Source organism: Panulirus ornatus, chromosome 47, assembly GCF_036320965.1.
Source record: "Panulirus ornatus isolate Po-2019 chromosome 47, ASM3632096v1, whole genome shotgun sequence".
In the NCBI taxonomy this organism is placed as follows: domain Eukaryota; kingdom Metazoa; phylum Arthropoda; class Malacostraca; order Decapoda; family Palinuridae; genus Panulirus; species Panulirus ornatus.
Window position 1 is genome coordinate 17,511,813 of NC_092270.1, and position 16,721 is coordinate 17,528,533.

The following is a 16,721-nucleotide window of genomic DNA, read 5'->3' on the forward strand; positions in this document are numbered from 1 at the left end:
GGTGTGGGGATTGCTCTTACAGTATTAATTTAATACAGATCTACCTATAAAAGCTTGACTTCCAGTAATTCACATACTGGCATGAGAACTGACTATTTCTGCTAGTCAAAACGAGCTGCTCTCAACTGGAATATAACACTTTTTATCATAAAACAGTCTAAAAGAATACTTCTGCTAAAGTTTCATAATCTTACAATTACCTACATGCTGACACAAAGTCTTGGTCAGGAAAACAAACTGTACAAAATGAGGGTGACTGGCACTTCATGCCAGTAAGTAAAGCAAAAAAATATGCTAAGTCGTTATCAAGCACTATAGGCATAGCCATCATGCACCTGCCCTAGTTCTCAGTCTACACAAGCAAGTTTTCCATGGTTCTATACAGATGTCTACTAAGAAAGATTCTAATTGGTGGCTGAGAACAGAAACTACAGGGTAGGTTAGTGCAGTCTGTTACAGAGCTTCTTCAGTACGGCAGAAGTTTGTTTATACTGTGTGCTAAATGCTAACTATTAGTAAACAGCTGTTAGCAATGATGTCCTTTTACCATAATATCAAAATATTCTTCACCTGGTACACTGTTCAAATGTAGTCTGATTTGGGGCTGAAACCTTTTCATACACTGAGCTCACTGCCAACAGTATAATCCTTCATACAGATAAGACAGATACAATAGACAAGTTCCTCAAAACACTTGGAAAATATTTGCTACGACAACAATAATATCCAGTGTATCAAGCAACAGTGCAGAGATGAAGTGAAATATGGAAGCACGACAGTGAGGAAAAACTTACTCTACTTGCTTAAATGAATCTGTACAAAAACAGGAAATTTTATGGTAAAGGAGAGAAAACAATTTCTGGCAAGTGCTGCCAAAAATACAGGCTGCTGCAACCTACATAGGAAAATGGTGGAAACTATCATATGCTGCAAACTCTAGAGGTACACAGGGTATCTTCATTATTCCTTATCCACTAAAATGTATCGTTCAATTAAATATATATAATATCATTACTGTTACTGGACTCTGCAAGTGAAAAGCTATCTTTAGTGAGGCTGTATCACTGGGAGTAGTCTCATCAAAGGAATTCTCACTCCAAAGGAGTCCAAATTTCCCTGCTACTAACTAACTAGGACAGCAAGAGTCTCTGAAAAGAGGTCCTGGATAACACCAGAATTTCTTAAAACAGAGGCCTTGGAGTAAATATAAAAAAAATACAGTTCCATTACATTAAAAGTTACAATTCAAGCAACATTTCATACAAACTATTCAAGAAAAGGCAGCTCATAAACATGCTACATGAAATATTGTCAAATTAATAATAATAATAATAATAATAATAATAATAATTATAATAATAATAATAATAATAATGATAATAATAATAATAATAATAATAATAATAATAATAATAATATTTTGAGTGATCGGGGCCTGAACATGCAGGAGGGTGAAAGGCATGCAAGGACTAGAGTGAATTGGAACAATGTGGTATACAGGGGTTGACATGCCATCAACGGACAGAACAAGGGCATGTGAAATGTCTGGGGTAAAACATGGAGAGGTGAATAGGGTCTGGATGTGTATAGGGAGCTCAGGTTTTGGAGCACTACACATGAGAGCTAGAGAATGAGAGTAAGCAGATGTGGTCTTTCTTCATCTGTTTCCTTGGGACTACCTTGCTGAGGCAGTGGGTGGCAATGCTGTTTCCTGTGGGGCAAGGTGGTGCCAGGATTGGACGAAGGTGAGCAAGATGAAGAGGTATATGTATGTTCTATTATTATCATTATCATTATCATTTCATTATTCATATTCTATTACTATCATCCTGGGGATAAGGGAAAAGAATTATTAATTGCTGTCTCCTGTGTTAGCAAGGTAGCACAAGGAAACAAACGAAGTGACCCATCCACTCATTTACACATATAAATATACATAAGCGCCTATACACACACATATACATACATATACATATCAACATATACATACACATACACAGACATATACACATCTACTGATGTACACATTCATACTTGCTTGCCTAAATCCATTCCTGACGCTACCCTGCCATAATGGAAATAGTATTGCTACCCTCTGCTTCAGCGAGGTATCGCCAGGGAAACATAAAAAAAAAGGCCACATTCATTCACAATCAGTATAGCTGTAGTGTATAATGCACCAAAACCACAGCTCCCTTTCCATATCCAGGCTCCACTGAACTTTCCATGGTTTACCCCACATGCTTTACATGCCCTGGTTCAATCCATTGACAGTCGACCCCAGTAAACCACATCATTCCAATTCACCCTATTCCTTGCACGCCTTTCACCCTCCTGCATGTTCAGGCCCCAATCACTCAAAATCTTTTTCACTCCATCTTTCCACCTCCAATTTGGTCTCCCACTACTCCTCGTTCCCTCCACCTCTGACACATACATCCTCTTTGTCAATCTTTCTTCATTCATTCTCTCCATGTGACCAAACCATTTCAAAACACCCTCTTCTGTTCTCTTAACCACACTCTTTTTATTACCACACGTCTCTCTTACCCTATCATTACTTACTTGATCAAACCACCTTACATCACATATTGTCCTCAAACATCTAATTTCCAACACATCCACCCTCCTCCGCACAACTCTATCCATAGCCCATGCCTTGCAACCATATAACATTTTTGGAAACACTATTCCTTCAAACATACCCATTTTTTGCATTCTGTAATGTTCTTGCCTTCCACGCATTTTTCAACGCTCCCAGAACTTTCGCCCCCTCCCCCACCCTGTGACTCACTTCCGCTTCCATGGTTCCATCCGATGCCAAATCCACTCCCAGATATCTAAAACACTTCACTTCCTCCAGTTTTTCTCCAATCAAACTTACCTCCCAACTGACTTGTCCCTCAACCCTATTGTACCTAATAACCTTGCTCTTATTCACATTTACTCTCAACTTTCTTCTTTTACACACTTTACCTAACTCAGTCACCAGCTTCTGCAGTTTCTCACCCAAATCAGCCACCAGTGCTGTATCATCAGCAAACAACATCTGACTCACTTCCCAAGCTCTCTCATCCACAACAGACTCCATACTTGCCCCTCTTCCTAAAACTCTTCCATTCACCTTCATAACAACTCCACCCATGAACAAATTAAACAACCATGGAGACGTCACACACCCCTGCCGCAAACTGACATTCACTGAGAACCAATCGCATTCCTCTCTTCCTACTCGTACACATGCCTTACATCCTTGATAAAAACTTTTCACCACTTCTAACAACTTGCCTCCTACATCATATATTCTCAATACCTTCCACAGAGAATCTCTATCAACTCTATCATATGCCTAAATGCTACATGCAAATCCATTTGCTTTTCTAAGTATTTCTCACATACATTCTTCAAAGCTTCAAAGCAAAGTGGTGAAGATTTGTATGGGTTTTCAGAAAAGAAGAGTGAATGTTGGGGTGAAGAGGGTGGTGAGAGTAAGTGAGCTTGGGAAGGAGACCTGTGTGAGGAAGTACCAGGAGAGACTGAGTACAGAATGGAAAAAGGTGAGAACAATAGAAGTAAGGGGAGTGGGGGAGGAATGGGATGTATTTAGGGAATCAGTGATGGATTGCGCAAAAGATGCTTGTGGCATGAGAAGAGTGGGAGGTGGGTTGATTAGAAAGGGTAGTGAGTGGTGGGATGAAGAAGTAAGAGTATTAGTGAAAGAGAAGAGAGAGGCATTGGGACGATTTTTGCAGGGAAAAAATGCAATTGAGTGGGAGATGTATAAAAGAAAGAGACAGGAGGTCAAGAGAAAGGTGCAAGAGGTGAAAAAAAGGGCAAATGAGAGTTGGGGTGAGAGAGTATCATTAAATTTTAGGGAGAATAAAAAGATGTTCTGGAAGGAGGTAAATAAAGTGCGTAAGACAAGGGAGCAAATGGGAACTTCAGTGAAGGGCGCAAATGGGGAGGTGATAACAAGTAGTGGTGATGTGAGAAGGAGATGGAGTGAGTATTTTGAAGGTTTGTTGAATGTGTTTGATGATAGAGTGGCAGATATAGGGTGTTTTGGTCGAGGTGGTGTGCAAAGTGAGAGGGTTAGGGAAAATGATTTGGTAAACAGAGAAGAGGTAGTGAAAGCTTTGCGGAAGATGAAAGCCAGCAAGGCAGCAGGTTTGGATGGTATTGCAGTGGAATATATTAAAAAAGGGGGTGACTGTATTGTTAACTGGTTGGTAAGGTTATCTAATGTATGTATGACTCATGGTGAGGTGCCTGAGGATTGGCGGATTGCGTGCATAGTGCCATTGTACAAAGGCAAAGGGGATAAGAGTGAGTGCTCAAATTACAGAGGTATAAGTTTGTTGAGTATTCCTGGTAAATTATATGGGAGGGTATTGATTGAGAGGGTGAAGGCATGTACAGAGCATCAGATTGGGGAAGAGCAGTGTGGTTTCAGAAGTGGTAGAGGATGCGTGGATCAGGCGTTTGCTTTGAAGAATGTATGTGAGAAATACTTAGAAAAGCAAATGGATTTGTATGTAGCATTTAGGATCTGGAGAAGGCATATGATAGAGTTGATAGAGATGCTCTGTGGAAGGTATTAAGAATATATGGTGTGGGAGGAAAGTTGTTAGAAGCAGTGAAAAGTTTTTATTGAGGATGTAAGGCATGTGTACGTGTAGGAAGAGAGGAAAGTGATTGGTTCTCAGTGAATGTAGGTTTGCGGCAGGGGTGTGTGATGTCTCCATGGTTGTTTAATTTGTTTATGGATGGGGTTGTTAGGGAGGTAAATGCAAGAGTTTTGGAAAGAGGGGCAAGTATGAAGTCTGTTGGGGATGAGAGAGCTTGGGAAATGAGTCAGTTGTTGTTCGCTGATGATACAGCGCTGGTGGCTGATTCATGTGAGAAACTGCAGAAGCTGGTGACTGAGTTTGGTAAGGTGTGTGGAAGAAGAAAGTTAAGAGTAAATGTGAATAAGAGCAAGGTTATTAGGTACAGTAGGGTTGAGGGTCAAGTCAATTGGGAGGTGAGTTTGAATGGAGAAAAACTGGAGGAAGTGAAGTGTTTTAGATATCTGGGAGTGGATCTGGCAGCGGATGTAACCATGGAAGCGGAAGTGGATCATAAGGTGGGGGAGGGGGCGAAAATCCTGGGGGCCTTGAAGAATGTGTGGAAGTCGAGAACATTATCTCGGAAAGCAAAAATGGGTATGTTTGAAGGAATAGTGGTTCCAACAATGTTGTATGGTTGCGAGGCGTGGGCTATGGATAGAGTTGTGCGCAGGAGGATGGATGTGCTGGAAATGAGATGTTTGAGGACAATGTGTGGTGTGAGGTGGTTTGATCGAGTGAGTAACGTAAGGGTAAGAGAGATGTGTGGAAATAAAAAGAGCATGGTTGAGAGAGCAGAAGAGGGTGTTTTGAAGTGGTTTGGGCACATGGAGAGAATGAGTGAGGAAAGATTGACCAAGAGGATATATGTGTCGGAGGTGGAGGGAACGAGGAGAAGAGGGAGACCAAATTGGAGGTGGAAAGATGGAGTGAAAAAGATTTTGTGTGATCGGGGCCTGAACATGCAGGAGGGTGAAAGGAGGGCAAGGAATAGAGTGAATTGGAGCGATGTGGTATACCGGGGTTGACGTGCTGTCAGTGGATTGAATCAAGGCATGTGAAGCGTCTGGGGTAAACCATGGAAAGCTGTGTAGGTATGTATATTTGTGTGTGTGGACGTATGTATATACATGTGTATGGGGGGGGTTGGGCCATTTCTTTCGTCTGTTTCCTTGCGCTACCTCGCAAATGCGGGAGACAGCGACAAAGTATGATAAAAAAAAAAAAAATTCTTCAAAGCAAACACCTGATCCACACATCCTCTACCACTTCTGAAACCACACTGCTCTTCCCCAATCTGATGCTCTGTACATGCCTTCACCTTCTCAATCAATACCCTCCCATATAATTTGCCAGGAATACTCAACAAACTTATACCCCTGTAATTTGATCACTCACTGTTATCCCCTTTGCCCTTGTACAATGGCATTATGCAAGCATTCCGCCAGTCCTCAGGCATCTCACCATGAATCATACATACATTAAATAACCTTACCAACCAGTCAACAATACAGTCACCCCCTTTTTTAATAAATTCAACTGCAATACCAGTGTATATATATATATATATATATATATATATATATATATATATATATATATATATATATATTCATATTCATACCTACACAACTTTCCATGGTTTACCCCAGACGCTTCACATGCCCTGATTCAACCCACTGACAGCACGTCAACCCCGGTATACCACATCGATCCAATTCACCCTATTCCTTGACCTCCTTTCACCCTCCTGCATGTTCAGGCCCCGATCACACAAAATCTTTTTCACTCCATCTTTCCACCTCCAATTTGGTCTCCCACTTCTCCTCGTTCCCTCCACCTCCGACACATATATCCTCTTGGTCAATCTTTCCTCACTCATTCTCTCCATGTGCCCAAACCATTTCAAAACACCCTCTTCTGCTCTCTCAACCACGCTCTTTTTATTTCCACACATCTCTCTCACCCTTACATTACTTACTCGATCAAACCACCTCACACCACACATTGTCCTCAAACATCTCATTTCCAGCACATCCATCCTCCTGCGCACATCTCTATCCATAGCCCATGCCTCGCAACCATACAACATTGTTGGAACCACTATTCCTTCAAACATACCCATTTTTGCTTTCCGAGATAATGTTCTCGACTTCCACACATTCTTCAAGGCTCCCAGAATTTTCGCCCCCTCACCCCCCCTATGATCCACTTCCACTTCCATGGTTCCATCCGCTGCCAGATCCACTCCCAGATATCTAAAACACTTTACTTCCTCCAGTTTTTCTCCATTCAAACTTACCTCCCATTTGACTTGACCCCCAACCCTACTGTACCTAATAATCTTGCTCTTATGCACATTTACTCTTAACTTTCTTCTTTCACACACTTTACCAAACTCAGTCACCAGCTTCTGCAGTTTCTCACATGAATCAGCCACCAGCGCTGTATCATCAGCGAACAACAACTGACTCACTTCCCAAGCTCTCTCATCCCCAACAGACTTCATACCTGCCCCTCTTTCCAAAACTCTTGCATTCACCTCCCTAACAACCCCATCCATAAACAAATTAAACAACCATGGAGGCATCACACACCCCTGCCGCAAACCTACATTCACTGAGAACCAATCACTTTCCTCTCTTCCTGGTAAATTGTATGGGAGGGTATTGATTCAAAGGGTGAGGGCATGTACAGAGCATCAGATTGGGGAAGAGCAGTGTGGTTTCAGAAGTGGTAGAGGATGTGTGGATCAGGTGTTTGCTTTGAAGAATGTATGCGAGAAATACTTAGAAAAGCAAATGGATTTGTATGTAGCATTTATGGATCTGGAGAAGGCATATCATAGAGTTGATAGAGATGCTCTGTGGAAGGTATTAAGAATATATGGTGTGGGAGGCAAGTTGTTAGAAGCGGTGAAAAGTTTTTATCGAGGATGTAAGGCATATATATATATATATATATATATATATATATATATATATATATATATATATATATATATACATATATATATATTTATTTATTTATTTTGCTTTGTCGCTGTCTCCCGCGTTTGTGAGGTAGCACAAGGAAACAGACGAAAAAAATGGCCCAACCCACCCACATACACATGTATATACATACACGTCCACACACGCAAATATACATACCTATACATCTCAATGTACACATATGTATACACACACAGACACATACATATATACCCATGCACACAATTCACACTGTCTGCCTTTATTCATTCCCATCGCCACCTCGCCACACATGGAATACCATCCCCCTCCCCCCTCATGTGTGCGAGGTAGCACTAGGAAAAGACAACAAAGGCCCCATTAGTTCACACTCAGTCTCTAGCTGTCATGCAATATTGCCCGAAACCACAGCTCCCTTTCCACATCCAGGCCTCACACAACTTTCCATGGTTTACCCCAGACGCTTCACATGCCCAGATTCAATCCACTGACAGCACGTCAACCCCGGTATACCAAATCATTCCAATTCACTCTATTCCTTGCCCGCCTTTCACCCTCCTGCATGTTCAGACCCCGATCACTCAAAATCTTTTTCACTCCATCTTTCCACCTCCAACCACCCATTGTCCTCAAACATCTCATTTCCAGCACATCTCTCCTCCTGCGCACAACTCTATCCATAGCCCACGCCTCACAACCATACAACATTGTTGGAACCACTATTCCTTCAAACATACCCATTTTTGCTTTCCGAGATAATGTTCTTGCCTTACACACATTCTTCAACACTCCCAGAACCTTCACCCCCTCCTCCACCCTATGACTCACTTCTGCTTCCATGGTTCCATCTGCTGCTAAATCCACTCCCAGATAACAAAAATGCTTCACTTCCTCCAGTTTTTCTCCATTCAAACTTACCTCCCAATTTATTTGTCCCTCAACCCTACTGAAGATAATAACCTTGTTCTTCTTCACATTCACAGTCAACTTTCTCCTTTCACACACTTTTCTAAACTCAGTCACCAACTTCTGCAGTTTCTTACTCAAATCAGCCACCAGTACTGTATCATCGGCAAACACCAACTGACTCACTTCCTAGGCCCTCTCATCCCCAATAGACAGCATACATACCCTCCAAAACTGGCATTTACCTCCCTAACCACCCCATCCATAAATAAATTAAACACCATGGGGACAACATACACCCCTGCTACAGACCAACTTTCACTGGGAACAAACCATTCTCCTCTCTTTCTACTTGTACACATGCCTTACATCCTTGGTAAAAACTTTTCACTGTTTCTAGTAGCTTACCTCCCACACCATATACTCTTTAAGATCTTCCACAAAGCATCTCTATCAACCTTATCATATGCCTTTTCCAGATCCATAAAGGCTACATACAAATCCATCTGTTTTTCTAAGTATTTCTCATACAAATTCTTCAACGCAAACACCTGATCCACACATCCTCTACCACTTCTGAAACCACACTGCTCCTCCCCAATCTGGTGCTCTATACATGCCTTCACCCTCTCAATCAATACCCTCCCATATACTTTCCTAAGAGTACTAAACAAACTTATGCCTCTAGTTTAAACACTCACATTTATCCCCTTTGCCCCTGTACAATGGAAATATGCATACATTCCACCAATCCTAAGGCACCTCATCATGATCCATACATCCACTGAATATCCTTACCAACCTATCAAAAACACGGTCACCCCCTTTCTCAATAAATTCCACAGCAATACCATCCAAACCCGCCGCCTTGCCGGATTTCATCTTCCGCAAAGCTTTCACTGCCTCTTCTCTCTTAACCAAATCATTCTCTCAAACCCTTTCACTTCAAACATCCCCCTGAACAAAACACCCTACATCTGCCACTCTTATCATCAAACACATTAAACAAACCTTTAAAATTCTCACTCTAATGCCTTCCCACTTCATCATTACCTGTTATCTCTTTCCCCCTTGCCCCCTTCACTGATGTTCTTGTCGTATGCAAGTTATCTACCTCCTTCCAAAAATCTTATTATTCTCCATAAAGTTTAACATTACTCCCACACCCCAACTCTCATTTGCCCTCTTTTTCAACCCTTGCACCTTTCCTCTTGACCTCCTGCTGCTTTCTTTTATTCATCTCCCAGTCATCTGTTTGCACTCCTTCCTTGTAAGGATCATCCAAATGCCACTCTTTTCTCTTTTCACTAACATCTTTACTTCTTCATCCCACTACTCATTACCCTTTCTAATCTGCCCACCTCCCACCTTTCTCATGTCACATGCATTTTTTGCACATGCCATCTCTGCTTCCCTAAATACATCCCATTCCCCACTCACTCCTTTCACATCATTTCCTCTCACCTTTTGCCATTCTACACTCAATCTCTCCTAGTACTTTCTCACACAAGTCTACTTTCCAAGCTCACTTACTCTCACCACTCTCTTCTCCCCAACATCTTCCCTTCTTTTTTGAAAACCTCTACAAATCTTCACCTTCAACTCCTCAAGATAGTGATAAGACATCCCACCAGTTGCCCCTCTCAGCACATTAATGTCCAAAAGTCTCTCTTTTACACACTTATCAATTGACATGTAATCTAATACTGTCCTTTGACCATCTTTCCTACTCACATACATAAACATATGTATATCTCTCTTTTAAAACCAGGTATTTCCAATCATGTCTTTTTTCAGCATACAAATCCACAAGCTTTTCACCATTTCTATTCACGACACTGAATACCCCATGTACAGCAATTATACCCTCAACTGCCACATCACTCACCTTCACATTTAAATCACCCATCACTATGACCTGGTACCGTGCACCAAAGATACTGACAAAATCACTCAGCTGCTCCCAAAACACTTGCCTCTTGTGATCTTTCTTCTCATGACCAGGTGCATAAGCACCAATAATCACCCATCTCTCTCCATCCACTTTCAGTTTTACCCACATCAATCTAGAATTTACTTTCTTACACTCTATCACACACTTCCACAACTGTTTCAGTAGTGCTACTCCTTCCTTAGCTTGTCCTCTCACCAACCCCTGACTTCACTCCCAAGACTTTTCCAACCCATTCTTCCCCTTTACCCTTGAGCTTCATTTCACTCAGAGCCAGAACATCCAGGCTTCTTACCTTAGACATACTAACTATCTCTCCTTTCTCCTCATCTTGGTTACATCCACACACATTCAGACATCCCAATCTGAGCCTTCAAAGAGGATGAGCACTCCCCACTTGACTCCTTCTTCTGTTTCCCCTTATAGAAATTGAAATACAAGAACAGGAGGTAAAGGGGATTATGGTGAGAGTTCAAACTACCGAGGCATAAGTTTGGTGAGTATTCCTGGAAAATTATATGGGAGGGTATTGATTGAGAGGGTGAAGGCATGTACAGAGCATCAGATTGGGGAGCAGCAGTGTGGTTGCAGAAGTGGTAAAGGATGTGTGGATCAAGTGTTTGCTTTGATGAATGTGTGTGAGAAATACTTAGAAAAACAGATGGATTTGTATGTAGCATTTATGGATCTGGAGAGGGTATATCATAGGGTAGATAGAGATGCTTTGTGGAGGGTCTTAAGAGTATACGGTGTGGGAAGTAAGTATCTAGAACCAGTGAAAAGTTTTTATCAAGAATGTGAGGCATGTGTATGAGTAGGAAGAGAAGTGAGTAAGTGGTTCCCAGTGAAGGATATTAGGTTTAGCAGGGTTGAGGGACAAGTTGGTTGGGATGTAGGTCTGAATGGAGAAAAATTGGGGTATGTGAAGTGTTTTAGATATCTGAGGTGGACTTTGCAGTGAATGGAGCCATGGAAGCAGAAGTGTGTCACAAGGTGAGGGAGGGGCGAACGTTCTGGGAGCGATGAAGAATGTGTGGAAGGAGAGAACATTATCTCTGAGAGCAAGAATGAGTATGTCTGAAGGAATAATAGTTCCACCAATATTATATGGTTGCGAGGCATGGGCTATACATAGGGTTGTATGGAGGAGGGTTGATGAGTTGGAAATGAAATGTTTGAGGACAATATGTGGTGTGAGGTGGTTTGATCGGGTAAGTAATGAAAGGGTAAGAGAGATGTGTGGTAATAAAAAGAGTGTGGTTGAGAGAGCAGAAGAGGGATAGGTGAACAGTATGGTGGGCTAGATGCATGGAAGGCAAATCCGCTGCTAAATGCAGATAACATGGATCTAGTGGAAGACTCAAGAAGCTGATGAAAGAGTTTAAGAATGTATGAAAGGAGAAGGTTGAGAGTACGTATGAACAAAAATATCATAAGTTCATTGGTGTGGTGAAACAGAATGGTCTAAGTTTAAGCTTAAATGGGCAGGATTTAGAGGCAGCAAAGAGCTTTAGGTACCTGAGAAGAAATGTGGTAGTGGATGAATCCAAGGGGACAGACATAAGTCACTCAGTGAAAAAATTTATCTGAGTCCATTCAGGAATGTATGGAATGATATATATTTGACCATTCTCTCACATATGACATTGTTCATATGTGAACAACAGATCTTGAATGTAAAAGAAAGCATGAGACTGGAAGCGTTGGAAATGGTATGCTTAAGGATGAGAAGTGGTGTGAGGTGGGTTAACAGTGTAAGGAAGCATAAGGGGAAGGTGTGGTAGTAAGCATTGTCTGATGAAGATGGCCCACCACGGTGTGCTGAAATGGTTCATAAAAATGGAATATACTCTTTTGGAATACAGGTACACCTCAGCAGTTTCTGTGGACAAAATTTTATGGAAGATCCTGGGTCATAAATTATCAGTTCTATGAAGTTACATACATAATTACATTAAATCTATCAAATGTCAACTCTGAATAAGTTTATAAGTTCAATCAATAAACCTTTAATAATACAGGTGATTTTCAAAATTTCCAGCATCATGTCTGATAATATTATGATTACCATTCGTAAAAATATGGCCTATAACAAGGCCATTATAGCAGCAATCTATAAAATATTAAGAATGTGGTATACTGTGGTACATACTGTGGTATTTGTTAAATCAAAGTATACTGTGTCTATTTTTTCCATGGTACTTATTGTTACCTTTTTGTACCAGATTACTTTCTTATCCTAAGCATACAACTTCACTTTGCTCCACCCTTTTTTCCTCTGCAAACACAAAAGCAAACACATAATCAGCACAGAAAATAAACAAAATTTCACAAAATTCAGAAGAAAACAAAACAAAACAGCAAAATATGCAGGCTAACCTGTTGTTTACGAACATTGATCTTATTGTTACGTGCCACTTGCTGCCGTTCTTCTTGCTGCTGCTGCTGCTTCTGCTGATTGAGAGCTGCAGCTCTACTGGCAGCCTCCAATCGTCTCCGCTGTTCATTTTCTTGTTCAACAGTCTGTTCATAAAATACACATCATCAAATAACATAAACAGTGTATGTATTTTCAAGATGCAATTTCCTAAATTCAAGAGTATGCAGTTCAAGTAGAATCCTTCCTTTAGATGTCATTTTTTCTAAAGACCTCCACACTTCATGAACCCAAAATAAATGCTTAAATCACTAGCTGATGATTCTGACTGAACTACAACATTTAGGGAAGCAGTCGCCAACTGCCTGCAAAATAAATATAATATGTGGTGTGAAGTGGTTTGATCCAGTAAGTAATGTAAAGGTAAGAGAGATGTGTGGAAACAAAAAGAAAGTGGTTGAGAGAGCAGAAGAGGGTGTTTTGAAATGGTTTGGTTACATGGAGAGAATGAGTGAGGAAAGATTGACCAAGAGGATATATGTGTCAGAGGTGGAGGGAACGAGGAGAAGTGGGAGACCAAATTGGAGGTGGAAAGATGGAGTGAAAAAGATTTTGAGTGATCAGGGCCTGAACATGCAGAAGGGTGAAAGGCGTGCAAGGAATAGAGTGAATTGAAACAATGTGGTATACCGGGGTCGATGTGCTGTCAATGGATTGAACCAGGGCATGTGAAGCGTCTGGGGTAAACCATGGAAAGTTCTGTGGGGCCTGGATGTGGAAAGGGAGCTGTGGTTTCGGTGCATTATTACATGACAGCTAGAGACTGAGTGTGAACAAATGGGGCCTTTGTTGTCTTTTCCTAGCGCTACCTTGCACACATGAGGGGGGAGGGGGTTGTTATTCCATGTGTGGCGAGGTGGCGATGGAATGAATAAAGGCAGACAGTATGAATTATGTACATGCGTATATATGTATATGTCTGTGTGTGTACATATATGTATACATTGAAAAATATAGGTATGTATATTTGCATGTGTGGATGTGTATGTATATACATGTGTATGTGGGTGGGTTGGGATAAAAAAAAGAATGAGGGCTGACTCTGAAAGTATATAAAAGAGAAAGTAAAATAGTAAAACTGAAAAAAAGTTAGGGGAAGTAACACAAGAGGGAAATAGAAAATCAATTTTTTTTTCATCAATTTACATGAAGCTGCCTCTCCCACCTCAGTGAATTGGCATCAGGAATAAGTGAACAAAGGCAAAACTTGCACACATTCACTCTCTGGCTGTTATGAAAAATGTACCAAAACCAAATCTTGCTATCCACAGATAAGCCTCACAGACTAATCTACAGTTTATAGTAACCATTTCATATGCCCTGGTTTAGCTCTGTGACAGTACATTACCTACAATATACCATATCAGTTCAATTCAATCTATCCCGACATATCTCTGATCTTCCTGAATCATCAGGCCCTGAAACCCCTAAGCCTCCTCCATTCCATCCTTCCATCTCCTTTTCAGTCTCACCCTAGGTACTCAGAGGTATGTAGGTACTCTCTCGTGCTCCCTCCACTTTTGACATCTTGATCCTTTTTGTCAGTGTTTCTTTGCTCTACCTCTCTATATGTTCATAACACCTCAGCACACCAAGGTTAGTTCTCTGAATATGATTGCTCTTACTGACATGCCTCACTTCTAAAGCAACATTTTTACACAATCAACCAATATCACAGCATATATCATCTTCAAGCACTTCATTTCCGATAAGTCAACTCTCTTCCTTTCTTTGAGCTCAAAAATCAAGTCTTACATCCATACAATATCCATATGTTCAAGTTATTATTATTACAATTATCATTATACTTGATCTCCATTTCCTGTGTCAGCAAGGTAGAGCTAGGAAACAGACAAAGAATGACCCATACACTTATATACACATATTTATACATAAATGCACATACATGTTCATATACAGATATATGCATGTATATATTCATACTTGCTTGCCTTCATCCATTCCTGGCATCACTCCACCTCACAGGAAACAGCATTGCCACCCCATGCATCAGCAAGGTAGCACCAGGAAAACAGACAATAAAGGTCAAATTCGTTCACACAGTTTCTAGCTGTCACATGTAATGCACTAAAACCCAAGCTCCCTTTCCACATCCAGGCCCCACAGACCTTTCCATGGTCTAACCCAGATTTTCACACGCCCAGGTTCAGTCCATTGACAGCACGTCGACCCCAGTATGCCACATCATTCCAATTCACTATTCCTTGCACGCCTCTCACCTTCTTGTATGTTCAGGCCTCAATCGCTCAAATTCTTTTTCACTCCATCCTTCCACCCCCAATTTGGTCTCCCACTTCTCCTTGTTCTCTCCAACTCTGATACATATATCCTCTCTGTCAATCTTTCCTCAATCATTCTTTCCATAAGTTCAAACCATTTCAAAACACCCTCTTCTGCTCTCTCAACCACACCCTTTTATCACACATCTCTCTCACCCTTTCATTATTTAATCAAACCACTTCACACAACATACTGTCCTCAAACATTTCATTTCCAACACATCCACCCTCCTCCGTACAACCCCATATAAAGCCCATGCCTCATAGCAACCCTATAATACTGTTGGAACTACTATTCCTTAAAACATACCCATTTTTGCTCTGAGATAATGTTTTCTCTTTCCACACATTCTTCATTGCTCCCAGAACCTTCAACCCCTCCCCTAACCTATGACTCACTTCCACTTCCATGGTTCCATTCGCTGCTAAGCCCACTCCCAGATATCTTAAGCACTTCACTTCTCTCTAATTATTCTCCATTCAAACTTACATCCCAACTAACTTGTCCCTCAACCCTGCTGAACCTAATAACCTTGCTCTTATTCCTATTTACTCTCAACTTTCTCCTTTCACACACTTCCAAACTCAATGAACAACTTCTGCAGTTTTTCACGTGAATCATCCATCAGTGCTGTATCATCTACAAACAACAAATGACTCACTTCTGATGTCCTCTCATTCCCAAAAGACTGCATACTCACCCCTCTCTAAAAAACTCTCCAATGCCACATACAAAATCATCTTTTTCTCTAAGTATTTCTCAGACACATTCTTCATATCAAACACCTGATCCACAATCCCTCTACCACTTTTGACACCACACTGCTCCTCCCCAGTCTGCTGCTCAGCACATGCCTCCACCCTATCAATCAATACCCTCCCATACAATTTTTCAGGAATATTCAACAAACTTATGCCTCTGTAGTTTGAACACTCCCCTTTATCTCCTTTGCCTTCGTACAATGACACTATACATGCATTCTGACAATCTTCAGGCACTTTGCCATGATCCATACACCCCCTTTCTTAATAAATTCAACTGCAACACCATCCAACCCCTTCACCTTGCCAGATTTCACTCTCCACAAGGCTTTCACCACCTCTTCTCTCTTCACCAAACCATTCTCCCCGACTCTTTCAATTCGCACACCATCCCGACCAAAAACATTCTACATCTGCCACTCTATCATCAAACACATTCGACAAACCTTCAAAATACTTACTCCAACTCCCCCTCTTTTTATCACTACCTGTTACCATTTACCCCCTTGCCCCTTCACAGATGTTCCCACTTGTTCTCTTGTCTTATGCATGTTATTTACCTCCTTCAAAAACATCTTTTAATTCTCCCTAAGGTTTAATGATACTCTCCCAACCCAATTCTCATCTGCCCTCTTTTTCAACTCTTACACCTTCCTCTAGACCTCCTGCCACTTTCTTTTATACATCCCACGTCATTTGTACTCCTTACGTGCAAGTATCCTCCAAATCCTCTTTTCTCTTTCACTAATAACTTTACTTCATCCCATCACTCACTACCTTTTCTAA

At 41.1% G+C, this 16,721-nt stretch overlaps 1 protein-coding gene across 1 annotated transcript in view; it reads right to left on the bottom strand.

Annotated features, from left to right (window-relative positions):
- Frl (formin-like protein) overlaps positions 1 to 16,721 on the bottom strand; it is a 370,619-nt gene that overhangs the window by 52,249 nt on the left and 301,649 nt on the right. Inside the window, exon 20 of the mRNA XM_071689853.1 lies at positions 12,816 to 12,959. Coding sequence (XP_071545954.1) covers positions 12,816 to 12,959 — 144 coding nt within the window. The remainder of the gene's footprint in view (positions 1 to 12,815; positions 12,960 to 16,721) is intronic.